We start from the raw sequence: 27,595 nt of genomic DNA, 5'->3' as shown, positions 1-27,595 counted from the left end.
TTGTATTTTTTTAACAGATTTTATGTACCAATCACAGAAATAGACATGAGATAGGACTTTGCATTTTTAGCACAATCATTTCTCAGTTGAATACAACACAGAAGACAAACGCAAGGCTAAGTTTAATTTATTAAATGTCTTTTTTTGTACAATTAATATAACAATACAGTCCTGTCCAAAATAAATCTAACCAAATGGAATACATGAAGTATACAGTTAAAACCACATATGAATTTGAAGGACAACCCTTATCCTGGCATTGAAGTTGTAAACTTCTGAACATTTCATGAGGATGATGAAAAAGGAAACAGCCCTACTTAGGCCATTCATAAGTCAAAACATTTAAAAAAGGATCATTAAGTCATTTAACTTTTGTCTTGAAAATATAAGTGCTCAACGGTCTTTAATTCAAAATGTGAAGTGTTGAATCCCAGAGGGGTACTGCCTAGACGGGTGTACAATTGACCTGTGGAGAACAGTGTGCAATGAGTTTGTGCAAAATGGAACACTTGCATTAGGCCAACATTGACAGAGCATGGAACCTGTCTCTCAGAGCAAACTCTGCATACGTTTCAAATGCGCACATACACAGATATTGGGTCCTTGACTCCTTTGTTGAGAGGCAAAGACATTTATGAGTTTTGGATGGAGCCCCCCACTCGGTGGCAGCGGTGTCTGAATACACACAGCGGGACACTGCAAACTCGGGAGGTCACGTCTCCCTTGGTAATTTACCACTGTCCTCTACGAGCTGGGCATAAGCACAAGTTCCTGCCCCAAGCCTGAATACCCATTTACACCCCCCCTCCACCCCATTTAGACAAACCCCTGAATCCTCACTTTGCCCGCCATTTCAGACAACGAGGAGGTTCCCTTATGTGCTGAAAATTTCAATTTGCATTGATTTGAAACATTCATACTGTACACATCAGCAGACGATGACAAACTTTTTCCCAGTATTTCCTCGACCAATTGAAATGAGTGTATTTTTGGGCGGGGGCCCAGGGGACATGTTCAGTTTCATTTACTTGGGCTGGATGAAACTATGCTCTTGCTGTCTGACTCGGAGTCGCTCTCACTGCTGCCGTTGGTGGGGCCCCGGGCCCCTGGCCTGGACTTAGGGGGCAACCTTCCTCGGGGCTCCGACGCCCCTCTCCTCCCCAGGCCAGTGGCTTTAGTCTGGGTGGGCCCTTCTCGGCCCCTTCCTGATGAAACATTGCTTACTGGAACACTGCTTACCAGAGTAGGGATGGTCTGCAGAGAAATGACACAACCAGGTTTGTTCACAACACATACAAATACTAATCTAAACCCATGACAAACCAAGAGAGCAAGCTAGTCCAAACAGCCTATATTTTAAGCAGATGCCACTAGAAATAACACTGGCCTAAACTGAATAGATATAGAAAGTGTTGCATTGTACATACCCCATTTTCCTGACTGGTCATCAGGTCTTGGATCTCGGAATGCCACCCTAGGAATTCAGCAAACCTCCTGACCGTGTCCACCAGGTCCCCCAGCTCTATGTAGTCGCCCCTCCTCAGGGGCACCTTCTGAAAGGGACCCACTGCGTCCCGGTTCAGGAGCAGCCGCGGAACCGTGGACCTCACTGTGTTCACCAGGCTGGCAAAGGGCTCGATCTGGCAGAAACCACATAATGTGAGACAGTGAGTCAGATCCACAGAAAGAACGCTGATGTTATGACATTGGTTCACTATTTTGTGCTTATTTTCAAGTCTTATGGTGTTGTTGTTTCATCACAACTGTTTTTAAGTTTGTAATCTGGTTAAGATCAGCTAAAATAAAAAGTGAACCAACACTTTTAGGCAACTGAAGTCAAGTTACAAATAGTGTGGAGTAGTTGGCCGTGTGGTGCGGTACTGTGTTAGTATCCAATATAACATTTCTGTAGCCGCTTAACAGTTTTGAGGGTTCACCTGTAAAGACGTGCCCATGATGATGAGCAGGTCAGCTTTAGGGAAGTCTTTAGAATGCAGGAAGTACTTCTCAGGAAGGTCCTCTCCAAAGAACACTATGTCCGGTTTGACCGTGGCCTGGCAGAACGTACAGACCGGGACCTTGTCACTCATTATGGCACTCTGGAAGAGACGGCCATCCAAGAGAAGTTGGTCAAAGATTTACCAGGACTACTTTAGGCTGTTTAGCTCCTGCATTTGAATGTCTTGAATATTCTTAAAAGCAAACCCTGAATCAAGTCCATATTCATCTGTGTTACAAACTGGTGGCTTATTATTGCCATCTCTTTGTGGGTTTTGTGAATTAAGTTATTTTCATTTCTGATATTTTGCTGACCACCTGTGATTGGCATGGGTTGGTGACCTTTGTCCCGGTTTACCTTGGCCTCCTGGGCAGGGAATGGGGTGTAGCACAGGTGACAGGAAGCAGTCGCAAAACTCCCATGAGCCTCCACCAGCTTCTCGTCTGGGATGCCACTTACTGTTAAGGGGAGAGGAGGGGTCAGTTTCAATGACATTCACTAACATGGATTGTGATGTCCTTTCTCACGTCTTAATGTCAGTTGTTTGAGATGATTCTGCCTGTTTAAGTTTCCCCTGCCCCTGTTCTGTCACTATGAATGGCATGCTGAAATTCTGTGCAGCACTGAAACCCTGTGCTTTCTTTCTGTTTTCTACCACACATTTTATTGAAGGACGAGTAGACTTCAAATATAGCTAATGTCCTTATAAACTTAGATATGAGCAGATTCACTTTCCCAAAAGAGCCACCCAGTCCCTCCCCCCACACCCACTCTTCTCCAGGCCGTCAATGTTCTGGGTGTACATGCGGAGCAGCAGGCCCTTGTGGTGCAGCATGTGGATGAAGTAGTGGATGTAGTTGGGTCGGTGGCTGCCTGGGTACAACTCCTTGGCCAGGGAGAAGAAGGGCCGAGGGTCGTTGGAGAAGTACTCGATGTTGAAGATGGCCTCCGGGTAGGGGATGTTGTACTTGGCCAAGTTGGCGTACAGCCCTGTGCCCGGGGTCCTAGTGGGAGGGAGGATAGAAACACAAATTGGAGTGAGACAAAAATGAGAGCGAGAGAAAGGGAGCAAGTATACTCTAGAACCCATAGGACTTGCACCCTCAACCCCACCTAAAGTCTGGGATACCGCTGGCCGTACTGATGCCTGCGCCGGCCACCACCACCACGTTCTTACAGCGGCCCAGTTTCACCAGTCGAGACACAGCAGCCAGGCCTCCCCGGGGAGAGGGATTCATTGCCGGCCCAGAGGGGGAGCTCTGTGTGTGCTTAGAGCCAGAGGACGACGGACCCCCCTGGATGGGGCCACTGCTGCCCTTAGACACCCTCCCTTTCCTGAAACACAAAGTTAGAAAATCATTATTCAATCTTATTGTCACATCTGTGACCCCACAATCTCCAATTTTTTGTTTTGATGTTCTCAATTTTACAAAAGATATTTGCTGTGAAATGGAATAGAAAGCAGAATACATCTTCAATTCAGTTCTTCCCAAATGCAAGAGGTACAAGTATCCATCCAACTGGATTACTGAAAATATGCTTCTTGACTGATGTAACTGGAATTACCGTGGTAGTGAGGTGTCCTGTCCACTCACACTCATTTGACTGAGGTCCTGGGCCAGAGGTAGGGCTGAGTCTGTCTGCTTCCTCTGCTGGGTCCCATGTGGGCCAGGCCCAGAGTCCTGGGGCTGGGGTGGCTCTGTGTGCCAGGCCTGGGGGGTGGAGCTACGGGTCACCCTGGTGAGAGCAGGCCCCTGGGGGTCCCTCTTGTCCCAGCTGGATCTGGCCTTGCTCATATCGCCACCTGCCAATGGAAATGCAGGACCATCCAAATGTCTTGATACTTCGGTCAGAAGCTAGCTCACATTTTCATCTGAAAATCAAATAGTCTTTACCACTATGGGATGTGTTGGATGAAAAACATTTGGAAATTAGGGGGGAAAAAAATCTGAATTTAGGTGAAATATCATGCACTTGTTTGTTCAGCCACTTATTTTTTTAAATGTTACATTTCTTAATCCATTGACTCCTTTTTTTCTATTAAAGGGTTTCTTAAATTGTAATATTTTCTAAATTGTATCTATGAAATAATACATATAGAATCATATAGTAACCAAAGAAAAGTGTTAAATCAAAATATATGTTAGATTTAAGATTTCTTCAAAGTAGCCACCCTTTGCCTTGACAGCTTTGCACAATCTTGGCATTCTCTAAACCAGAATCATGAGGTAGTCACCTGGAATGCATTTCAATTAACAGGTGTGCCTTGTTACAAGTTAAATAGTGGAATTTCTTCCCTTCTTAATGCATTTGAGCCAATCAGTTGTGTTGTGACAAGGTAGGGGTGGTATACAGAAGATAGGGCTATTTGGTAAAAGACCAAGTCCATATTATGGCAAGAACAGCTCAAAGCAAAGAGAAACGACAGTCCATCATTACTTTAAGACATTAAAGTCAGTCAATGCAGAACATTAATAACTTTGAAAGTTCTTCAAGTGCAGTCACAAACAATCAAGCGCTATGATGAAACTGGCTCTTATGAGGACCGCCACAGGAAAGGAAGACCCAGAGTTACCTCTGCTGCAGAGGATAAGGTCATTAGAATTACCAGCCTCAGAAATTGCAGCCCAAATAAATGCATCACAGAGTTCAAGTAACAGACACATCTCAACATCAACTGTTCAGAAGAGTCTGCATGAATCAGGCCCTCATGGTCGAATTGCTGCAAAGAAACCACTACTAAAAGGACACCAATAAGAAAAAGAGACTTGCTTGGGCCAAGAAAACACGAGCCATGGACAATAGACCGGTGGAAATCTGTCCTTTGGTCTGATTTGACATTTTTGGATCCAACCTCCATGTCTTTGTGAGATGCAGCGTAGGTGAACGGATGATCTCCGCATGTGTGGTTCCCACCGTGAAGCATGGAGGAGGTGGTGTGGGGTGCTTTGCTGGTGACACTGTCAGTGATTTATTTAGAATTCAAGGCACACTTAACCAGCATGGCTACCACAGCATTCTGCAGCAATACGCCATCCCATCTGGTTTGCGCTTAGTGGGACTATCATTTGTTTTTCAACAGGACAATGACCCAACTCACCTCCAGGCTGTGTAAGGGCTATTTGACCAAGAAGGAGAGTGATAGAGTGCTGCATCAGATATGCCTGGCCTCCACCCAATTGAGATGGTTTGGGATGAGTTGGACCGCAGAGTGAAGGAAAAGCAGCCAACAAGTACTCAGCATATGTGGGAACTCCTTCAAGACTGTTGGAAAAGCATTCCAGGTGAAGCTGGTTGAGAGAATGCCAAGAGTGTGCAAAGCTGTCATCAAGGCAAAGGGTGGCTACCTTGAAGAATCTAAAATATATTTAGATTTGTTTAACACTTTTTTGGTTACTACATGATTCCACGTGTTATTTCATAGTTTTGATGTCTTAACTATTCTACAATGTAGAACATTTTAAAAAATAATGAAAAAACCTTGAATGAGTAGGTGTGTTCAAACTTTTGACTGGTACTGTATAACAAACGACTTAATTGTTTTTAGCTCCAACAGGTTTCACACAGCCTTACGCGCTCTGAACCCCCTCCCTCTGAATTACACTAGCTTTCTGAGCCATATTTAAAAATCAGGTTCAATAGAATCATAGTGGCGCTCCTTTGTGCTCCCTCCCTTGAAGGCCCAGTGAAAAGCTGAAATGTTTTAAAAACTGTCACCGCTCAAACAAAAGGTAATGGCTGTAATATATTTAGCACCCCCCTCTTCAGCGGCTATGCTAATACAGTCCACAGCTGTGGCAGCTTTCATGTTCTGAGAGAGAAGAGAGGGGTCGAGGAGAGGTGGGGTGAGGGGGACGAGGGTAAAAAGCGGGGTGGTGGACAGGGGTGAAAGAGAACCCTAGATTGACTGTGTGTCAACAAACCCAGCTGGGAGAGAAAGGAGGATGCCCCTTCCAGGCCCCCTCAAAACAGAGGAGAAAAGGAGAGGGGGTGCAGAGAAATGATATGGAGGGAACGAAGGAGAAGAGAACGGAAAGGAGGGAAGGAGGGTGTGTGTGTCTTTTGCAAACCTTTTCTGGGCCTTCAAAGAACTTGCATGGGCAATGAGTGAGTGAGAGTGATCAGGGGAGAGAGAGAGAAAGAGAGGAGACAAAAGAGCTACTACCCATAAAGCAGGGCCAGCGTCAGAGCATGGGGTGGAGATAAGACCAGGCTTTTCACTAGGGCTCCTTATCGGCCTCAGGAGGTGGTGACATGGGGGGTCTCAATGTAAGCAGTTCACATGACAATGATGTAATACACAACAAAGCTATAAAAACATTTAGGCTACTGACTGATGGAAGGGGGAGATGAGAGCTCTGTTCTAAGTGTCTCTATGGTGGGTAGCTAGCATCGACATGGTAGAAAGAAAATCTTGTAGGCCTACTCTTAAAGATATTGAACAGGATCTTAAGCACTTACAAATTCTTAACATGTTGTACAATTGGAATTGGTAACATATCTTTTTTTTTTCAGGACGTAAGATATCATACGAAATGGATGACGTACAGAATTTTCAGGGACCCGTTTAGACTTGCGAGCGCCACTTTCAAAACTACTGGCTAAAATGATTTAAAACATCTGTAGCATAACTTTAACTCTTTAAGACAAACGCATCAAAAAGGAACTGCAACTTGACTTTCAGATCATATTTTTTAGCCAAGAAAACTATGAGCTCATTTTCTGGACATTTAATCTTTTTAACCACCAGACCAGTGGCATCTTGTCCTGAAAGGCTTCAGCCCCCACATCACCACTGCTTCCATGCATGTTCCTGCAGTTCTATTAAAAAACACAGGGGGGGGGGTATTGACCACCCGTTACGCGAGCGCAGCAAGGAGCCAAGGTAAAATGCGAGCTAGCATTAAACTTATCTTATAAAAAACAATCAAATCTTAACATAATCACTAGTTAATTACACATGGTTCATGATATTACTAGTTTAACCAGCTAGTCCTGCGTTGCATATAATTAATTTATCATCGAATCACAGCCTACTTCGCCAAACAGGTGATGATTTAACAAAAGCACAATCGTTGCACCAATGTACCTAACCATACACATCAATGCCTTTCTTAAAATCAATACACAAGTATATATTTTTAAACCTGCATATTTAGTTAAAAGAAATTCATGTTAGCAGGCAATATTAACTAGAGAAATTGTGTCACTTCTCTTGCGTTCTGTGCAAACAGAGTCAGGGTATATGCAGCAGCTTGGGCCACCTGGCTCGTTGAGAACTGTGTGAAGACCATTTCTTCCTAACAAAAGACTGTAATTTGCCAGAATTTTACATAATTATGACATAACATTGAAGGTTGTGCAATGTAACAGCAATATTTAGACTTAGGGTTGCCACCCATTCGATAAAATACAGAATGGTTCCGTATTTCACTGAAAGAATAAAACGTTTTGTTTTAGAAATTATAGTTTCCGGATTTTACCATATTAATGACCTAAGGCTCGTATTTCTGTATGTTTATTATATTATAATTAAGTCTATGATTTGATAGAGTAGTCTAACTGAGCGGTGGTAGGCAGCAGCAGGCTTGTAAGCATTCATTCAAACAGCACTTTCCTGCGTTTGCCAGCAGCTATTCGCAATGCTTAAAGGACAGCGCTGTTTGACTTCAAGCCTATCAACTCCCGAGATTAGGCTGGCAATACTATAGTGCCTATAAGAACATCCAATAGTCAAAGGTATATGAAATACAAATGGTATAGAGAGAAATAGTCCTATAATTCCTACAACCTAAAACTTCTTACCTGGGAATTTTGAAGACTCATGTTAAAAGGAACCACCAGCTTTCATATGTTCATGTTCTTAGCTTTTTTACATGGCACATATTGTACTTTTAGGTTTCTTCTCCAACACTGTGTTTTTGCATTATTTAAACCAAATTGAACATGTTTTATTATATTAAGTTAAAATAAAAGTGTATTGTTGCTATTGTCATTATTACATACATACATACATACATACATACATACATACATACAATTGTTAGATTAATCGGTATCGGCTTTTTTTGGTGCTCCAATAAATCGGTATCGGCTTTTTTTGGTGCTCCAATAAATCGGTATCGGCGTTGAAAAATCATAAATCGGTCAACCTCTAGTGTCAACGTTTATGATCACTATGTTTGATGTAGTTACAAGATGACATGGCGTTATACCCTGGGTTGTCCTGAACAATCAAGCATTTCACTACACCCGCAATAACATCTGCTAAATATGTGTAGGTGACCAATAGCATTTGATTTGAATTGCGTTGTGAAAGCCCAACACTAAGATCGTATTTTATACTTTAGCTAGTCATGTCGGCAATAGAACATGCCTTCAAATGATGCTCACCTGACCCAGATTGTGATTTACAAGGGACTGTATTTGGATTGGGTAAACAAAAGTAATTGTGGACGCAGGGTTGTGTCGTCAAAACAAAAACTACACGTGTGCTTGCTATAGTTCCTCAACGACACAGCTAGGAAAGCACCTTCTAGTTGAAAACTCTTCTTTGAGTCAGAAAAGTACATTGAAATTACTTAGGAACTGTGCACACTTTGGAGGTGTGTGGCCACGTGGAAACACAAGTTACTCCTCTCACTCAAACCCTTGTAATTTTTTTTGTCTTATGTTGGACCTACCAAACATTGTCCAATAATATTCTTATGTTACTGAATGTATCCAGAGTATTTTCAGATTTCGTTGTCATCAAATGTGGCAAAAAGTGCAATAAAATGTCAAATGCACATAAAATCAACAGTGTAATGTTTGGATTCAATCTTGTATCAGGTGAACTGTTGTGTCCTCACCTTTAGTCTAATAATTTTCCAACAATATCCAAACTGTTCCCTTTTAACTGCTACCATGTTCATTCATGTTTCCATATTTCTTCTGTAAGAAACATTTACATTTAGCCCCATCCATATAGGCCAATTCCCACGAGTGTAAGGGTTTAAGAATGGTTGAGTCTGAAGTTAAGTATGAATCAAATAAAACAAAAACTGTATTTGTCACATGCGCCGAATACAACAGGTGTAGACCTTACCGTGAAATGCTTACTTGCGAGCCCTTAACCTGTTTGGGATAGGGGGCAGTATTTTCACAGCCGGATAAGAAACGTAACCGATATAATCTGGTTACTACTCCTGCCCAGAAACGAGAATATGCATATAATTAGTAGATTTGGATAGAAAACACTCCAGTTTCTAAAACTGTTTGAATGGTGTCTGTGAGTATAACAGAACTCATATGGCAGGCCAAAACCTGAGAAGATTCCATACAGGAAGTGCCCTGTCTGACAATTTGTTCTCCTTCTGTGGCATCTCTATCGAAAATACAGCATCTCTGCTGTAACGTGACATTTTCTAAGGCTTCCATTGGCTCTCAGAAGGCGCCAGAAAGTGGAATGACGTCTCTGCAGTCTCTGGGCGAAAAACAGCAGGAGTTTTTGTGAGTGGTCTGGCTGAGAACAGTGACACTGGAGATGCGCGTCCACGAGGCGACTCCATTTTTTCCTTTCAGTCTTTGAATGAATACAACGTCGCCCGGTTGGAATATTAATCGCTATTTAACGAGAAAAATAGCATAAAAATTGATTTTAAACAGCGTTTGACACGCTTCGAAGTACGGTAATGGAATATTTTGACATTTTTTGTCACGAAATGCGCTCGCGCGTCACCCTTCGGATAGTGACTTGAACGCACACACAAAACGGAGGTATTTGAATATAACTATGGATTATTTGGAACCAAAACAACATTTGTTGTTGAAGTAGAAGTCCTGGGAGTGCATTCTGACGAAGAACAGCAAAGGTTATCCAATTTTTCTTATAGTAAATCTGAGTTTGGTGAGGGCCAAACTTGGTGGGTGTCAAATTAGCTAGCCATGATGGCCGGGCTATGTACTCAGAATATTGCAAAATGTGCTTTCGCCGAAAAGCTATTTTAAAATCTGATACAGAACTCCTTTATGCAATCGAGGTATCTATAATTCTTAAAATAATTGTTATGTTTCTTGTCAACGTTTATGAGTAATTTAGTAAATTCACAGGAAGTTTGCGGTGGGTATGCTAGTTCTGAACATCACATGCTAATGTAAAAAGCAGTTTTTTGATATAAATATGAACTTGATTGAACAAAACATGCATGTATTGTATAACATAAGGTCCTAGGAGTGTCATCTGATGAAGATCAAAGGTTAGTGCTGCATTTAGCTGTGGTTTTGGTTTTTGTGACATATATGCTTGCTTTGAAAATGGCTGTGTGATTATTTTTGGCAGGGTACTCTCCTGACATAACCTAATGTTTTGCTTTCGCTGTAAAGCCTTTTTGAAATCGGACAATGTGGTTAGATTAACGAGAGTCTTGTCTTTAAAATGGTTTAAAATAGTCATATGTTTGAGAAATTGAAGTTATAGCATTTGAGGTATTTGTATTTCGCGCCACGCTCTACCATTGGATATTTGTAGCGGAACGTCTGTCCCTAACAGGTTTTAACCAACAATCAAGAGTTGGATTTTTTTTGGAAAATGTTGCTAAATAAACTAAAGGAAAAATAGTAACACAATAAAATAACAATAACAAGGATAGATACAAGGGGTACCGGCGGTACAGAGTCAATGTGCAGGTGTATGGGATAGTTGAGGTAATATTATCCACATTGTTACGCTACAGCCTTATTCTATAATGGATTAAATAAAAACATTTCCTCAATCTACACAGAACACCCCAGAAAGTTTTGCAACTTTATATTTAAAAAAAAGTTGTATCAAGTTACAGAAGTATTCAAACCCTTTGCTATGAGACTCAAAATTGAGCTCAGGTGCATCCTGTTTCCATTGATCATCCTTGAAATGTTTCTAAAACTTGGAGTCCACCTGTGGTAAATTCAATTGACTAGACGTTATTGGGAAAGGTACACACCTGTCTATATAAGGTCCCACAAATGACAGTGCATGTCAGAGCAAATACCAACTCATGAGGTCGAAGGAATTGTCCGTAGAGCTTCGAGACAGGATTGTGTCGAGGCACAGATCTGGGGAAGGGTACCAAAACATTTCTGCAGCATTGAAGCTCCCAAGAACATAGTGGCCTCCATCAGTCTTAAATAGAAGAAGTTTGGAATCACCAAAACTCTTCCTAGAGCTGACCACCCGGCCAAACTGAGCAGTCGGGGGAGAAGGGCCTTGGTCAGGGAGGTGACCAAGAACCCAATGGTCACTCTGACAGAGCTCCAGATGTCCTCTGTGGAGATGAGAGAACCTTCCAGAAGGATAACCATCTCTGCAGCACTCCACCAATCAGGACTTTATGGTAGAGTGACCAGACAGAAGTCACTCCTCAGTAAAAAAGGCACATGACAGCCCGCTTGGAGTTTGCCAAAAGGCACCTAAAGGACTCTCAGACCATGATAAACAAGATTCTCTGGTCTGATGAAACCAAGATTTAACTCTTTGGCCTGAATGCCAAGCGTCACGTCTGGAAGAAACCTGGCACCACCCCTGTGGTGAAGCATGGTGGTGGCAGCATCATGCTGTGGGGATGTTTTTCAGCAGCAGGGACTGGGAGACTATTCAGGATCGAGAGAAAGATGAACGGAACAAAGTACAGAGAGATCCTTAATGAAAATCTTCTCCAGAGCCCTCCGGGCTTTAGACTGGGAGTAAAGGTTCACCTTCCAACAGGACAATGACCCTAAGCACACAGCCAAGACAACGCATGACTGGTTTTGGGACAAGTCTCTGAATGTCCTTGAGTGGCCCAGCCAGAGCCCAGACTTGAACCCGATCGAACATCTCTGGAGAGCCTGAATATAGCTGTGCAGGGACGCTCCCCGTCCAACCTGAGACCTTAAGAAAATCTTCAGAGAAGAATGGGAGAAAGTCCCCAAATACAGGTGTGCCAAGCTTGTAGCGTCATACCCAAGAAGTCTCGAAGTTGAAATCGCTGCCAAAGGTGCTTCAACAAAGTACTGAGTAAAGGGTCTGCATACTGTAATTGTGATATGTTTTTTTATTTTGAATAAATTTGCAAAAAACTTAAGAAACCTGTTTTTGCTTTGTCATTATGGGGTAACGTGTGTAGATTGATGAGGAAAAGAAACAATTGAACTCCTTTTAGAATAAGGCTGTAACGTAACAAAATGTGGAAAAAGTGAAGGGGTTTGAATACTTTCCGAATGCACTGTACAGGTAGGGGTAAAGTGACTATGCATAGATAAACAGAGAGTAGCAGAAGCGTATGTGAAGATTGAAGGAATGTGTGTGTCATCAATATGCATGTGCGTCATCAATATGTGTGCGTGTTGGAGTGTCAGTGTAGTATTTGTGACAGGGTGGTTAGAATCCAGTAAGTGTACATCAAGCCTGTGCAAGAGAGTCAGTGCAAAAAATAAGAATAAATACAAATAAAATAAGGGGGTCAATGTAAATAGTCCTGGTAGCCATTTGATTCACTTTTCAGCAATCTTGTGACTTGAGGGTAGAAGCTGTTAAGGAGCCTTTTGGTCCCAGACTTGGCTCTCTGTACTGCTTGCCGTGCGGAAGCAGAGAGAACAGTCTATGACTTGGGTGGCTGGAGTCTTTGACAATTTTTAGGGTCTTCCTCCTATTTCTCCTCCCACTTTAGCACAGGTTAGCCTAATAAATTCTAAAGTAGAGCAGAAAACAACTGCTGCAGTGGAAGGGTAATGTCCAGCTGATATGTGCTCCAGAGGTCAGCTCCATTGTGAGTGAGGGGGGAGAAAGTTGTCTTGCGCTAAAGAGAGACTTAACAAGCCTGAACATGGGGGCTTAACGCCAAAGGGGAGGGCAAAAACCAACATGATCGCCGGGGTTGGAGGAAACCATGGTGAGGAGGCTAGCAACGGCCTCTCAGTAATGGAATGAGCAGCCTGACAGGAGCTGTCGGTAGCTAGCCACTGGGGGAAATACACAGAGTTAAGTCAACAGAAGAGAGAGAGAGGGGGAATCTTCGTTCAGCGACTTGTGTTGACAAATGTATTGCAATTAGTTTACTATGGGCCTGAATGGCAGCACAAGTGCAGTTGGTGAAGTCCAATTCACCGTGTTCAGTGGATGTAACCATCCATAACACCTCTTAATATCAATGTATGTGCAAGTCCCATACAACATTTTGTGGAAAATATATAGCCCCAGTTTGGAAAATATATCATTACCCAGTGCAACAATGAATGGCCAGAGAGGGTTTGTATTTTTTTCTATAATAAAAAAAACTATTCTTATACGCAATTATGCTACTTGATGCTGCTCTGATACCATGATTGTTCTTTAATGACAAATAAATCCCTGTATAAATGATAAAAGATTGAGAGGATTTAAGAGCCCTCCCCTCGACATGGCCTTTGAGTTGGGGCAGCTCTCCCACCTCTCCCCAACCAAAAACTCAGTCCCCGCAGTCCAAATCCTCTCCCCAGTGCCCTGGCCCTGCCTCAGCGTTGGGATGGGGTGCAAGGACCACCAGGTGTGAGGTGGCCCCACGTATGAGGGTTACAGTAATCTAATTAGAGCTGTCCCTCAACTCTGCTCACCAGCCTTACCCTGCCTCACCCCCCCAAAACAGCCCAGCTCTATAATCATTTTACAACTCAGAGACCAACATCTCCTGTAGATCCATCCAGAATCCCACCACACACGTCTCCTAAACATAGCCTTCACCTGCTACTCTGCAAGAGGTCCCAAGAGAAAAATTAGGCTTATGTGAAAAAGAAGTGGCACACTAACTAGTACCAATGCTGGAGCTGAACACCGTGTTCTACCATGGACACCGTTTGAAGCTGTGTCTTTAATAACCTCAAGGCTACAGTTACTGAGAGAGAGTGAGCCCTGCAGAATCCTAGTGGGTTTTAACAGCTACTCAGCCTGATACACAATCTGAGACAAAGAGACAGGCAGTAAAACGTTTAACTTAAAAGTATTAACCCTCTGCTTGCTGCCAAACTCTACTTTTCCCCTTGGTCCACCTGTCGATCAATGCTGCCCCTCTATGGCAAGGATTGGAATTGACAGGCAGCTGAGTCACCATGGAGACCTCTTGAAGACTTCTGAAGAGGCAAAAGTGTCTGTTCTTTCCCCCCACCCCTGCACTAATGACATTTCACTTAGTGTTGCATCTTTGTTGGATTCTCAATTGGCACAAAGCAACTAATTTGTGTTGGGTATATATTGTTTGCTCAAAGAGAGAGTGAGAGAGAGAGACAGGGGGGGGGGGGGGGGGTCGAGCCTTGTTGCTTAGTAGTGTGATTTCCAAGTCAACACAAATGACTACATTTACATTTTTTACATTTTAGTCATTTAGCAGACGCTCTTATCCAGAGCGACTTACAGTAGTGAATGCATACATTTCATACAATTTCATACATTTTTTTCTGTGCTGGCCCCCCGTGGGAATCGAACCCACAACCCTGGTGTTACAACTAATGACTCGTCAAGTTACTTTTTCTAATGAAGTACTGCCAGCAGAATTATTCAAAGCATGCATTTTCTTCCTCTCTAGGTAAATGACAGAAAAGAGCAGTAAAATGTAGGCAACACTCAAATCTTAATGAGATTGGACAGAGGAAATGGAGGTTCAAAGTGTAAGATTAAGTAAGATTGTCATTGGTCATCTGTTTATGCTCGTCTCAATATGGTAAACTCCTTTGGAAAATCTTTTTAAAAATGCTCAAACTACTACATGAATTATTCAACCACCAAATCTAAATCACACTAGCTACACGTCATATGCTACTGGATACTACCAATGACTTAAATATACACTAGTTTTTATTTAACTAGGCAAGTCAGTTAAGAACAAATTCTAAGAGGGTTTTATAAATAAGCATCAACCAGTGGGTCTTGTGACGGGTATACAGAGATGACCAGTTTACAGAGTAGTATAGAGTGCAACGATGTGTCCTATAAGGAGCATTGGTGGCAAATCTGATGGCCGAATGGTAAAGAACATCTAGCCGCTCGAGAGCACCCTTACCTGCCGATCTATAAATTACGTCTCCGTAGTCTAGCATGGGTAGCATGGTCATCTGAATCAGGGTTAGTTTGGCAGCTGGGGTGAAAGAGGAGCGATTACGATAGACAAAATCAAATCTACATTTAACCTTAGCCTGCGGCTTTGATATGTGCTGGAAGAAGGACAGTGTACCATTTTTCTAAAAATTTTTTTTTATCTAACCTTAAATTTAACTAGGCATGTCAGTTAAGAACAAATTCTTATTTACAATGACAGCCTACCTCAGCCAAACCCTAACAACGCTGGGCCAATTGTGCACCACCCTATGGGACTCCCAATCACGGCCGGTTGTGATACAGCCTGGAATCGAACCAGGGTCTGTAGTGATGCCTCTTGCACTGAGATGCAGTGCCTTAGACCACTGCGCCACTTGGGAGCCAGAATCCCACCATCTGGCCACACTCCCAAGTACTTGTATGAGGTGACTACCTCAAGCTCTAAACCCTCAGAGGTAGTAATCACACCGGTGGGGAGAGGGGCTTTCTTCTTAACAAACCACAAACTTGTTCTGAACACCTCCAAAACAAAGGTTAAGGGCAGAGAATGCTTGTTGGATACTAAGAAAGCTTTGTTGTAGAGCGTTTAACACAAAATCCGGGGAGGGGCCAGCTGAGTATAAGACTATAATCTGCATATAAATGGATGAGAGAGCTTCCTAATGCTTGAGCTATGTTGTTGATGTGAATTGAGAAGAGCATGGGACACAGGATCGAGCCTTGGGGTACAGGCAGTGGCTGAGACAGCAGATGTCAGATGTTCTGACTGCACTCTCAGAGGTAGTTAGCAAACCAGGCCAAAGACCCCTCAGAGACACCAATACTCCTTAGCCGGCCCACAAGAATGGAATGGTCTACCATATCAAAAGCTTTGGCCAAGTCAATAAAAATAGCAGCACAACATTGCTTAGAATCAAGGGCAATGGTGACATCATTGAGGACCTTTAAGGTTGCAGTGATACATCCATAACCTGTTAACAATACCACTGAAAAAAAATATATATATAAGATTCAAGTGTCTTCGACAGAGGATCAAGCTGATTCTATACCAATTTACAGAGGCCAGGTCATTAAAGTTTTTTAGCAAGCGTCTATGACAAATCAGGACAGGTTGTTTCACTGAGCACCAATTACGAACACAGGCTGTAAAACAGTGATCACTAAGGTCATTACAGAAAACACCAGACTGATACCTATCAGGATTATTTGTAAGGATAACATCAACAAGAATAGCCTTTTCTGGGTGTTTGGAGTCATATCTTGTGGGATTGGTAATAATCTGAGAAAGATTTAGGAAGTCTAATTGCTTTAGGACTTGGTCAGGTGGTTTAAGCATGTCCCAGTTTAGGTCACCTAGCAGGCCAAATTCAGACTTCGTATAAGGAGCCAGGAGAGAGCTTAGGGCAGGTAGGGTACAGGCCGGTGCTGAAGGTGGCCAATAACACCCAGCAACAGTCAACAAAGAGTTACTTGAAAGTTCAATGCGTAAAACCAGCAAATCGAATTGTTTGGGAACAGACTTGGTGGAGACGACCGAGCACTGAAGGTGTTCCTTGGTAAAGACTGCCACTCCACCACCTTTGGAAGATCAGTCTTGCCTAAAAAGGTTATAACCAGAAATGTTAACATCAGGTGTTCAAAACACTCTTCCTTAACCACGTCTCAGGATGTGGTTAAGACACATCTGGATTGGAGCTGTGAACCCACACTTTCAATTGATCCATTTTAGGTAATAAGCTTCTAGTGTTAACGTGCAGAAAACCCATGAGAGCAGAAATCAGTGAAGCAGATTTTTTTTTACTATTCTTTTTTTAAATTATGTTTACCTTTATTTAACTAGGCAAGTCAGTTAAGAACAAATTCTTATTTTCAATACGGCCTAGGAACAGATTTTTACCATGTCAGCTAGAGGATTCGATCCTGCAGCCTTTTGGTTACTAGTCCAACGCTCTAACCACTAGGCTACCTGCCGCCCCAAATATGAGAGCACAAAATCAGAATTGGGGCAAGCAACAGTCGATGGGCAAAGGTGTACATGTACATTTCCAGATATAATCAGCAGTAGTACAATCAGGGCACGGCAGAAGACAGGGGGAGCTCTGCAGTGTTGATTTATAACATTTGAATGTGCATTAGATGGCAACAAGATCATATTGTACAGCAATTTCATCAGGTAACATGAATAAAAAGCCAGTGAGAGGTGGTTAGAATAGTTTGGGAGACCAAGAGTCCATGTAACCAATAGTGAGTCAGAGTTCCGATTATGGGAACAAATAGTCTGTCCCACAGTTGGGTAAACAAGCAAGTTCATAGTCAACAAAGCACGCAGGAGTCATGAGGCAAATAGCATAAAGCACAAGAGCAAAATAATGCATACTTTAAAATATGAGCTAAACATACAAATAAAAAATGTATAAAAAAAGCTTTAAAAACCTGAAATGTGTAACTTTTTAGGTGACCCAACCAAATTCACATAGAAATGTGAGTTAAAGATCTGTCACTCAAAGGCAAATATAAGAAGCGATAGAGCACATAAATCTGTTCTATGTCTATGCTTCCCATTCTTAAGTTTCGTTTTTGCATCTTTTACATTCGGTTTTGTACACCAACTTCAAACATCTAGAAATACAATATTGCTGGTTATTGAAAAGTTATTTCACAGAGGTTTAGATGATTCAATGATTCTCTAAACAGCTTGTTTTGTCAAAAACTGAAATTGGTGCAGCTGGCTTCTGGGTTAAGTGAGCAGTGTGTCAAGAAGCAGTGCGGCTTGGCAGGGTCGTGTTTCAGAGGATGCATGGCTCTCGACGTTCGCCTCTCCCAATGAGTTGTTATTTATGATGCAAGGTGATTTGTATATCAGTCATTAGGCAGTTGCCTACACTGTCGAATAAGCCCTTAGCTGATAACAGAGGCTGGACTCTTAGGCTGCACTGCCATCTACTGGCTTCCTAAGATATTACCGGTGAAGCTGTAGATATTGAGTATGAAGATGGCTAGCGCAGATGTAAACTCAGCAAAAAAAAGAACCGTCCCTTTTTCAGGACCCTGTCTTTCAAAGATAATTCGTCAAAATCCAAATAACTTCACAGATCTTCATTATAAAGGGTTTAAACACCGTTTCCCATGCTTGTTCAATGAACCATAAACAAGTAATGAACATGCACCTGTGGAACGGTCGTTAAGACACTAACAGTTTGTTAGACGGTAGGCAATTAAGGTCACAGTTATGGAAACTTAGGACACTAAAGAGGCCTTTCTACTGAATCTGAAAAAACACCAAAAAGAAAGATGCCCAGGGTCCTTGCAGCATGCCTATGTGGCCAGGGCAATAAATTGCAATGTCCGTACTGTGAGATGCCTAAGACAGCACTACAGGGAGACAGGACGGACAGCTGATCGTCCTCGCAGTGGCAGACCCCGTGTAACAACACCTGCACAGGATCGGTACATCCGAACATCACACCTGCGGGACAGGTACAGGATGGCAACAACAACTGCCCGAGTTACACCAGGAACGCACAATCCCTCGATCAGTGCTCAGACTGTCTGCAATAGGCTAGACTGAGGGCTTGTAGCCCTGTTCTCACCAGACATCACCGGCAACAACATCACAGGACTGGCAAAAAGTGCTCTTCAGTGATGAGTCGCGGTTTTGTCTCACCAGGGTTGATGGTCGGATTCGCGTTTATCGTCGAAGGAATGAGCGTTACTCCGAGGCCTGTACTCTGGAGCAGGATCGATTTGGAGGTGGAAGGTCCGTCATGGTCTGGGGTGGTGTGTCACAGCATCATCGGACTGAGCTTGTTGTCATTGTAGGCAATCTCAACGCTGTGCATTACAGGGAAGACATCCTCCTCCCTCAGGTGTTACCATTCCTGCAGGCTCATCCTGACATGACCCTCCAGCATGACAATGCCACCTGCAATACTGCTCGTTCTGTGCGTGATTTCCTGCAAGACAGGAATGTCAGTGTTCTGCCATGGCCAGCGAAGAGCCCGGATCGCAATCCCAATTGAGCACGTTTGGGACCTGTTGGATCGGAGGGTGAGAGCTAGGGCCATTCCCCCCAGAAATGTCCGGGAACTTGCAGGTGCTTTGGTGGAAGAGTGGGGTAAGATCTCACAGCAAGAACTGGCAAATCTGGTGCAGTCCATGAGGAGGTGATGCACTGCAGTACTTCATGCAGCTGGTGGCCACACCAGATACTGACTGTTACTTTTGATTTTGACCCCACCCCCTTTGTTCAGGGACACATTATTCCATTTCTGTTAGTCACATGTCTGTGGAACTTGTTCAGTTTGTCTCAGTTGTTGAATCTTGATGTTCATACAAATATTTACACATGTTAAGTTTGCTGAAAATAAACACAGTTGACAGTGAGAGGACATTTATTTTTTTGATGAGTTTACATCACAGGAGGATGGTGGCACCTTATTTGGGGGAGAACAGGCTCCTGGTAACGACTGGAGAGGAATGAGTGGAATGGTATCAAATACAAAACACATGGTTTCCATGCGTTTGATGCCCTTCCGTTCGCTCCGTTCCAGCCATTATTATGAGCCGTCATCCCCTCGCAGCCTCCACTGCTGTACATTAGTATTATTGGTGTGACAGTCATTTTATCTGGCTGTGGAAAACCATCTCCCATGAACTCCCAGCTTCCTTCATTTGTTTTTGTTTGTTTTTTTAAAAGCAACAGATCCGTACGGGAGTTACAGCGATGGGACAAGACTGCAACTTCCAATTGGATATCACGAAATTGGGGTAAAATTATTATTATTATTTTTTTACCTGTTGGGGCTACAGGTTAGCAATGAACCCCGAGACGGGATTGCTAACAAGGCTGGAAATTCAAAACATCAAAAATCTAATAATTTCAATTCCTCAAACAATCAACTATTTTACACCATTTAAAAGATAAACATCTCCTTATTCCAACCACATTGTTCGATTTTCAAAGAGGCTTTACGGCAAAAGCATAAAGTTAGATTATGTTAGGACAGTACATAGCCACAAAAGTACAAACATCCATTTTCAATTCAAGGTCAGGTGTCACCAAAAGCAGAAACCAGCTAAAATTATGCACCAACCTTTGGCAATCTCCATCAGATGACACTCCTAGGACATTATGTTATACAATACATGCATTTTTTGTTCCATCAAGTTCATATTTATATCCAAAAACAGCATTTTACAGTAGCGGTGAAATTCAGATTTTTTTTCTTCTCTGAAATGCTTCCGTTGAACAACGTTACAATTTACAAAATTACTATTCGAAAACATTGGTAAATTATAATATTGTCATTCAAATAATTATATTTGAACATTTCGTAAATGCTACTGTATTGCCAGATTTCAAAATAACTTTACTGGGAAATCACAAGTTGCAATAAACCGGGTGCTGTGCTAAGAACAATAGGCTAGGCTATATAGGTTAGCATCATCTTGTAACCATCTAATATCAATAATACTATCGTCAATAATCCCTTACCTTTGATTATCTTCATCCATTGGCACTTCCAGGAATCCCAGGTCCACTACAAATGTGGTTTCTTTTGACAAAGTTCATAATTGATGTCCAAATAACTCCAAGTTGTTCCATGTTGTTAGCGCTTCGGTGGCTACTCAAAAGTAGCGCGGGCGGGGGGGGGGGGAGTCACGGCGAAAAGTTTAAAAAGTTTAAAAAATAATCTATTTACGTTCGTTCAAACATGTCAAACGTTGTTTACCATCAATCTTTAGAGCCATTTTTAACGTGAAACATCAGTAATGTTTCAACCCGACCGCTCCTGTGTCTAGAAAAACGTTTTTGAAAATTGTCTCGCGTCACATGATTGAGCAGGTGCAGGCAATAATGGAAGTGACGACATCCCAGGGAGGTCAACTTCCCTTCCTTGTCATCCGGTCTCTGTTGACCATTGACGTTTCAAACAACTTTATAAAGATCGCTGACATCTAGTGGAAGCCGTAGGAGTTGCGAAATGAATCCTTTCTCACTGTGGTATCTATTAAACAATGATAAAAAAAAATAGTACAGCCACAAAATTCTTTTTTTCTCTCAGGTTTTCTCAGGTTTTTGCCTGCCATATGAGTTTTGTTATACTTACAGACACCATTCAAACAGTTTTAGAAAATTCAGAGTGTTTTCTATCCAAATCTGGTAATAATATGCATATCCTAGCTTCTGAGTTGGTGTAGGTGGCAGTTAAAAATGGGCACATATTTTTTTCAAAATTCTCAATACTGCCCCCTAGCCCCAATAATAATTAGAAATTGTGTTTAAAAAAATGTTTTACATTGTGTAAAAGTACTGACTCAGAGCTAGAAAATGGTATTTCATACACTGCTGTTGAGGAACAATGGGAAAGTGATTCTGCTTTGAAAAAGTTGATCAACTTGTAACCCCACTTTGGAGAAAATGGCCCATGAATGTTTTGGTGCACTTCCTGGAGAGCTCTTCTTTGTCTACACCCATTCAGCACCGTTCACAGCCTCTTAAGCCTTAGCCCCACCCATGTCTTTAAGAATTCACATGTGAGGCCATGTGCTAAACAGTGTGAGTAAGGCACTGTAGTAAACAACCAAAGATTAAGACTAAAAGTGGTGAAAGTAGTAGCGAAAATACACACTAGGCCTTGGCCTATATCCTAATCTGACTTTGGTGCAGGATATGTTGTTCTTAACATTATTGTCTCTGGTAAACACACACACACTATATCAATAAAATCGAAGTTTGTCACATACACAGGATACAGAAGTGAAACGGTACAGTGAAATAATTACTTGCAAATTTGCAATATTATTGCACCTTTAACGTATACTTTTTGTTGAGATAAGTAATGTTTCTGTCCCCACTTCAACTAAAAAAATAAATGTAACTTTGTCCATGAAATCTTTAATTGAAATGCTATAGAATTCCATTCATTCCTATGGAGGACTGTTCCTTCTGGGGAGTGCCAATTAGGGTTCGGTGATATTTGGGGAGACCTCTTTGTCGATATGCTACTCCAAATATCGTGATATCCGTCAGAATTGGTTCGCACCGTTAATGACTAGACAATTACAGACCTCAATTTGTGCTTATTTACGATATTATAGTCACATTTTAATTAAAATAACCTTAGTATGGCAAAACATAAGGCTTATTATTTTCATTTAGACTTACTTTTCAACATATTGATACAGCTTATCTGATAAAACTGCCCTGTTTTGAATTGAAAAATTCAAATAGAGTATAGTGTTGCACATCATGATATATCGTTTTGTGAGTCACGATGTATCGTCAATGTCAAATATCACGATATTCGATTTAATCATATATCGGCCCAACCCTAGTGCCAATATGTCGACCGGTGGCTTCAAAGCCTCTCAATGGCCAATACATAGCATCATCAATCCAGGGTTTATATACATCCTTGGATACTACTCACTGGACAGGTATGTAAACTGTGTGGAACTGTGAACTTGAGGTTTTACTGCTACCCAGTGGAGAACGCTTGCCCCTCTCATTGAAGCCAAGGCGGTTCAAGGTCAACCGCGGTACTGCAGGCATCGTTATCAGAAAACAGGATCCACCATTATAGTAAATGGAAAAATCTTCATGGTCAATCTTCATCTAAGTAAAATAAACATTCTAAGACAATCACGTTACCAATAATTGCTTCTTATACACCAGACATACGTCCTTGAACCAATTATTTAATTAAAATAAAATAATTTGCACACAGAAGTTAAGGATCATTTAGTTGCTAATGGCAGCCTGCAGGGCCCCACGGTCGGCCTTCAACTTGAGTTACTCAATGAGAGGGGCAGCACTGAGCTACCCTGCAAAGTCACTTCCTGGAGTAGCTCAAACTGTGCATGTTATGTCTCTATGAGACGCCATCTTAACAGATTTCATTTGGCTTCAATGCATTATTACATAGGGATGAATGGTGTCATTGGAAGTGTTAGAGAGCGTCAAAACCATGATGTAAATTGTGACTGACTGATCTACAAATAATATTAACAATAATAATAAGTTGTTATTTATGATGCAAGGTGATTTGTAGTTCAGTCTTTAGGCAGTTGCCTGCACTGTCGAACAAGCCCATATCTGATAACAGAGGCTGGACTCTTAGGCTGCACTGCCATCTACTGGCTTCCTAAGATTTTACAGGTGAAGCTGCAGATATTGAGTATGAAGATGGCTAGTGCCAATGTAAACTCAGGAGGATGGTGGCTCCTTAATTGGGGAGGATGGGCTCCTGGTAACAGCTGGAGAGGAATGAGTAAAATGGTATCAAATAGAAAACACATGGTTTCCATGTGTTTGATGCCATTCGCGCCGTTCCAGCCATTATTATGAGCCGTCCTCCCCTGCTGTACATTAGTATTATTGGTGTGAGTCATTTTATCTGGCTGTGGAAAACCATCTCTCATGAACTGCCAGCTTCATTCATATGTTTTTGTTTGTTTTTTAAAAGCAAAAGATTCTGTATGAAAAGCACTATATAAAATACATCTATTATGTAAGGGATCAAGGGGATTGGATGCATGTTTTAAAGAAACGCTCCTCAAGATTAGAGTGGCGCTGAATGGAGAGAATGTTTTCCACTGAGTTTATAAAACTACAAATAGCAGCACAGTAAGATGTTTTATGTAAAATATTGTCAATAAAATTAGGTTAATGTTATTCCCGTCCATATTGCAGAATGCATTTGGCTGTTTTGGCTGCCAGAGCCAGTCTACCTCTGAAAATAACATAAGGTCCTTGGACCTTAAGGAGTAATGGTAACATTAGGCTCCTTAAGAGTACATCTTGGGCTAGCTATCACTAATCCTCCCAGTGATTCCCAATACTATTAGCCTGGTCACCCAGATCTGTAGCGTTTTACATTATATTAGTTCATTCCTGACTCTAAATCAATACTATTAGCCTGGTCACCCAGATCTGTAGCGTTTTACATTATATTAGTTCATTCCTGACTCTAAATCAAGATGGCGTTTCTTTTGGAATTCCACACACACACACACACACACACACACACACACACACACACACACACACACACACACACACACACACACACACACACACACACACACACACACACACACACACACACACACACACACACACACACACACACACACACACACACACACACACACACACACACACACACACACACACACACACACACAGCGAGAGAGAAGTATGGACACCCCTTCAAATTAGTGGATTTGGCGACACCCGTTGCTGACAGATTTACACAATCGAGCACACAGCCATGCAATCTCCATAGACAAACATTGGCAGTAGAATGGCCTTACTGAAGAGCTCAGTGACATTCAATGTGGCACCGTCACAGGATCAGTTCAAGTCAGTTCGTAAAATTTCTACCCTGCTAGAGCTGCCCCAGTGAACTGTAAGTATTGTTATTGTAAAGTGGAAACGTCTAGGAGCAACAACGACTCAGCCACAAAGTGGTAGGCCACACAAGCTCACAGAACGGGACCACCAAGTGCTGAAGCATATAAAAATCGTCTGTCCTCTGTTGCAACACCCACTACCAAGTTCCAAACTGCCTCTGGAAGCAATGTCAGCACAATAACTGTTCGTCAGGAGCTTCATGAAATGGGTTTCCATGGCCGAGCAGCCTCAAACAAGCATAAGATCGCCACGTGCAATGCCAAGCGTTGGCTAGAGTGGTGTAAAGCTCGCCACCATTGGACACTGGAGCAGTGGAAACGCGTTCTCTGGAGTGACTAATCACGCTTCACCATCTGGCAGTCCGACGGACGAATCTGGGTTTGGCGGATGCCAGGAGAATGCTACCTGCACCAATGCATAGTGCCAACTGTAAAGTTTGGTGGAGGAGAAATAATGGTCTGGGGCTGTTTTTCATGGATTAGGTTCCTTAGTTCCAGTGAAGGGAAATCTTAATGCTACATCATACAATGACATTCTCAACAATTCTGTGCTACCAACTTTGTGGCAACAGTTTGGGGAAGGCCTTTTCCTGTTTCAGCATGACAATGCCCCTGTGCACAAAGCGAGGTCCATACGGAGATGGTGTGTCAAGATCGATGTGGAAGAACTTGACTGGCCTGCACAGAGCCCTGACCTCAACCCCATCTTTACAGGAAAAAAAATATATAAAAAAAATGAAAATAAAAGCTGAAACACTTACTACAAAAAAATTATTATAATACCATTTTTTAAAAAGACTGACAAACTGAATAACTAAAAAGCACCGTAAGGAAAAACAAACCTAAAAAGATGTATTTTAAGATCTCTTAAATATGTCCACAGTTTCATCCCCCCTCAGGATCTCTGGCAGGCTATTCCAGAGGCTCAGGCATAGTAACTAAAGGCTGCCTCTCCATGCCTCTAGGCTTTGGGATAGTTAAAAGGCAGTGCCGGAGAACCTGAGGGACATACTGGGTACACAACTTAAAAGCATGCTTGACATGTATTGGGGTGCACAATCGTAGATTAACTTAGAAACCAATAGAAGAATCTTAAAATGAATTCTAAAACTCACAGGCAGCCAGTGCAGAGACCTTAAAACCGGTGTAATGTGTGCTCTCCGTCTGGTCTTGGTCAGTACCCGTGCTGCAGCATTCTGGATGTTTTGCAGTTGACCAATGACTTTATTGGGTAGACCAGACATGAGAGCATTACATTAGTCAAGCCTGCTTGTAATAAAAGCATGGATGTCTCTTTGCATCAGCCTGAGAGAGAAACGGCCGCACCTTGGCAATGTTCCTCGGGTGGTAAAAAGCTATTTTGGTGACATTCCTAATGTGTGATTCGAAATTTAGTTCAGAATAAATCATTACACCTAGGTTTTTTATCTTTATTGCCTGTGAATTAAAATGTGCGGCTAGAGTCTCTCTCTGTGCTTTGGCTCCAATAATAAGTACCTTGGTCTTGTTTTGATTTAGCTGGAAGAAGTTGTGAGCCATCCAAGTATTTAAACCACGAATACAGTCTAACAATTTATCCGTGGAGCTAAAATTGAACCTTGTGGAACGCCACTCTCAACCAGAGAGGACCAATAGGTCCTAAACCAATTTAAAACTGGACCGGAGATAACAACCCACTCTCTAGCATGTCCAGAAGGACATCATGGTCAACAGTGTCGAATGCAGCACTTAAATCTAAGATTACAAGAACAGAGAGCTGTTTGGCATCTGTGTTGGCTCTAAGGTAATTTACCACTTTAACTAAGGCTGTCTCTGTGCTGTGGTGGGCATGAAAACCAGATTGGAATATTTCAGAAATATAGTTGGCACTTAAATTATTTAGCTGTTTGAAAACCAATTTATCCAGAATTTTTCTTAAGAATGGAAGGCTGGAGATTGGCCTGAAAATCTCTCAAATATATATATCTCTAAAATATGCTGCCAACCCATCACATTTAGATGTGGAGGAAAGTTCCCATAGGCTTGCAGGGGTAGGATTAATCAAGCCATCCATGGTCGAGAAGAGCACTCTCAAATTATTCAGATTAATAGTGATCATGTTAGAAAAATGAGCCAGTCTGTCATTTCTAATTGCCTTGTTATACATGGCAAGTTTCTCTCTCATAATATCATAATGGCCCTACCAACTTCGACTCTCTCTGCTTCTGCTGTCTTTCTGAAACGTATCTTTAATTGACTAGTTTCGTCACTCCGTTTGGATGTGGCCTTTTCAACTTTACTGGAGCTATGGCATTAATGGTTGCGCTTAATTTGCTATTAAAGTCATCAACTAAATCCTCACAAGAGGAAGGCAGAATAGGTGGTGGAGTATTGTTCATACACAATAAAATCTGTAGCAACTTCAGAGGTAAGATAGCGTTTCTTAATAACGCGTTGGGCAACAAGGTAGTAAAAAATGCACAGATCAGAAAGTAACAACAATTTAGGAGGATATGTCAATAGAAAGTGCATTGGTAACCAGGTCAAGAGTATGGCTGCGGTTATCAAAACACTGAACAAACAGACAGGCTAGCTAAATAGAATAGATGTCGAATACAGAATTTAGGCTTTCAAGGCAGGATTGTAGGCTCTGCTGTCAATGCTTTTGTAAGAGACTAACGTTATTCCTTATCTTGCACAAAATGCAAGTTAAGTTACGAAGTAGGCTAATTTTTATGATTTTATCAACACGCAAACTGAAGGCAATGTTCGATAAACATGTAAAATTACCTGTCTTTCCAGAGGGCGGAACTTTAGAAAGCTGATGGGATGGAAGGCGCGCGTTGAAGTTGTTGCGCAACAAGAGACGTTCTACATCAACATGCAGACTGTGACGCGTGCAACATAGTGACAACTTCTACTTGGCCAGCTCCGAAGAAAGTTTGAATTGCACCTGTTTAGATTTCTGTGTTGCTGTATTTCTCCGCTGGCATCTGTCGAATGCGGCACCATTTCCCGCGAAGGAAGTACGTCACTTCCAGCTTTCAGTGCGGGAAAATCCATCTCTGTGCATATGCGATTTGAAATGGTTTGCCCTCTCCCGCCAAAATTCTGAAATTTAGAAACGGCATAGACTT

General features: G+C 42.1%; 1 protein-coding gene across 1 annotated transcript; it reads right to left on the bottom strand.

Moving 5' to 3' along the window:
- Positions 1–111: 111 nt before the first annotated feature.
- Positions 112–27,506, bottom strand: si:dkey-103i16.6 (NAD-dependent protein deacetylase sirtuin-3). Its single transcript, XM_014125365.3, has 8 exons — positions 27,249–27,506; positions 3,566–3,803; positions 3,113–3,334; positions 2,771–3,003; positions 2,357–2,457; positions 1,938–2,099; positions 1,428–1,640; positions 112–1,254 (listed from the first exon to the last, which is right to left on the bottom strand). Exons 2-8 carry the CDS (start codon positions 3,793–3,795, stop codon positions 1,021–1,023), a joined length of 1,395 nt encoding a protein of 464 aa, XP_013980840.3. The 5' UTR covers positions 3,796–3,803; positions 27,249–27,506; the 3' UTR covers positions 112–1,020.
- Positions 27,507–27,595: the final 89 nt, after the last annotated feature.

This window comes from Salmo salar, chromosome 10, assembly GCF_965601325.2.
Source record: "Salmo salar chromosome 10, fSalSal1, whole genome shotgun sequence".
NCBI lineage: Eukaryota > Metazoa > Chordata > Actinopteri > Salmoniformes > Salmonidae > Salmo > Salmo salar.
This window is presented reverse-complemented; position numbering and strand designations above follow the sequence as displayed.